Source organism: Pteropus vampyrus, unplaced genomic scaffold, assembly GCF_000151845.1.
Source record: "Pteropus vampyrus isolate Shadow unplaced genomic scaffold, Pvam_2.0 Scaffold423, whole genome shotgun sequence".
Classification (NCBI taxonomy): Eukaryota; Metazoa; Chordata; class Mammalia; order Chiroptera; family Pteropodidae; genus Pteropus; species Pteropus vampyrus.
In genome coordinates this window covers 650473-652815 of record NW_011889204.1, presented here as the reverse complement: position 1 = coordinate 652815, position 2343 = coordinate 650473, and the positions used below count along the sequence as shown (strand labels likewise).

Sequence of the window (2343 nt, the reverse complement as noted above, 5' to 3'; positions counted from 1 at the left end):
TAGCATTTTTTACAAGGTGGGAACATCCTGCTTATCTACAGAGATTTAAAAAAAGTAAAATGTTACCTGGATTACCAACGATTTGGAGTCCCTTAAAGAGCCACCTGCTGTTTTAGATAATGGTTTGCCTTTTATTTTGCATTCTTTTGAAAATGTTTTCAAGGTGTCTTCGAACTCGGCAAAATCTAAATACTGTAAAAAAAACCCCATAAATATATATATTTCTCTGTTTTAACATCAACGAAGTAATTGTTTTTGATGTAACTGCACCAGCTCAATATTATCACCAATTCCTAATGGAGTTTAATGGACTGTCACTTCGGAAACAGTAATTTGGGATCCAGCTTAGAATTTACTTATCCATATACACACTAAAAGCCCAGAAAGACAGTATCATAGAAAACGCTTCTTTACAGAAAATAGGTTTGTTTTCAGAAGGAAAATGTCCGTTGCTAGATTCATTATAATTATTAACAGAAAATAAATCAAGTGTGTGCAGAAGTCTGAAAAAAGGCAGGAGGGACAGGTGCAAGGCCTGATGGCTTTGAGTCCAGTTGGTCTCTGAGAATTTGTTACTTGAAACGGTGGGACAGGAAATAATGCCTGCCCTAGAGAACAGGGGACGACGGGCAAGGCTGTCGGTGACCTTCAGGCACAGCATGAGCCATCACCGCCCCCTGAAACGCCCTCCCCCCGCGTCAGTCACATGCGCGTGACCACGGTTCTCCCCACTTCTCCGCCGTCCTTCTCCGTGTGAGTCAGTCACCCTTTCTGTGTCCTCCTCCTCTAATTGTGGCTATATCCCCAGCCCTGTCCCCAGGGCCCCCGCTGTGACATCTTTAAGAATTTATCCACGATCACGCCAACAAACTCCAGTGCTGCCTCTCCAGGTGGATGCCTCCTCCTTGCTCCACTGCCTCGTCCTCAATGCCTACGCGACAGTTTAATCACACAGTTAAGACGGCAGCTCTATGTGCCAGTCCCGCATCAACAGCGGTAGGGAACAAAAAACATAAGGCCTGGGTCCTGTCCCTCAAAACGTCCCTAAATGTCTATTAACAGGCACGCCTTAAATCGTTACAATGCAACCACGTGATGAAATACTCCACAGCATGAAAAAGTGTGAGGATCACAGGAAGATGGTCACGCTATACTACTGTTGATAGATAAAGGGCCAGCTACAGAACTATGTGTATGGTACCGTCCCGTTTTGCAAAGCAAACTACAGATGTGAATATACTTTGAATATTCATAGAAACAAGTCTGGAAAGATACTATTCTAACTCATTAGCAGGAAGGGAGCAGGAAAATTCACTGTTTATACTTCTATACTATTTGAATCTTTTACCATAAGCATGTATTGTTTTCATTATTTTCTTTAAAAGAATTCTAAAAAGTGGCTTTAAGATATCAGTTTATTTATGAAAACAAAATATAAACACCTGAAAAATGATATAATGAGAAACAGATAATTATAACGTAATGACAGAAGAAACATTACAAGGCACCACAGACTGTTGCATTGTAAATATGAGCTTTACAAGTTTTCAAGGTCTCTTTTTTTGTGACCCGTGGTAGAACACACCTACCTCTTTCACTAGTCCAAGTAATTCGGATTCGTGAGCCAGAATATCCCCCATACTGAAAGTTTGCTATTAATTCTCACAGCAAAAATCTCTACAAGGCAAAAATATAAAACAAAAGTTTTCATTTCAACCATCTGTGAAATCACACACACACATACGCATAGACACAAGGTGGCTATGGTGGGCAGAATAATGGCCCCCAAAGATGTCCACATCCCAATGCCCAGAATCTATGAACGTGTCGGGTTGAATGACAAGGGGGGTTTAAGGCTCCAGGTGGACTGAAGGGTGCCGATCACGACCTTAACGGGAAGAGTCGCCTGGATCACCCGTTGGGCCCAATGTAAGCCCAGGGGTCCTTAGAGGGGAAAGCGGGAAGCAGGAGATTCAGGATCAGATGGATGCAGGTGAGAAAGACTCGACCAGCCACTTCTGGCACTGAAGATGGAGGAAGGACCAGGAGCCAAAGAATACAGGCTGCTTCTAGAAGCTGGAAAAGGCATGGAAGAGATTCTCCTCCAGAGTGTCCGGGAAGGAATGAGCCCTACAAACACCTTGATTTTAGCCCAGTCTGAGACCCATTTCAGAATCAGACCTTCAGAACTGTAAGATAATAAAGCTGCATTGTTTCAAACCATTAAGTTTGTGGTAATTTATTACAGCAGCAGTAGGAAATAGGGTAGCTAAAATCAAAAGTAATTCTTCTATGTAATTAGGAACAGTAATTCTGTATTTAAAATGAATGCGGACAAGGACT

The 2343-nt window shown here is 42.3% G+C and overlaps 1 protein-coding gene across 1 annotated transcript in view; it reads right to left on the bottom strand.

Moving 5' to 3' along the window:
• Positions 1 to 2343, bottom strand: part of ARMC9 (armadillo repeat containing 9) — a 103892-nt gene that overhangs the window by 94146 nt on the left and 7403 nt on the right. The window contains exons 2-3 of the mRNA XM_023523855.1: positions 1590 to 1677; positions 67 to 192 (exon numbers count right to left, since the gene is read on the bottom strand). Of these exons, the coding sequence (XP_023379623.1) occupies positions 67 to 192; positions 1590 to 1640 (177 nt within the window). The 5' untranslated portion in view covers positions 1641 to 1677. The remainder of the gene's footprint in view (positions 1 to 66; positions 193 to 1589; positions 1678 to 2343) is intronic.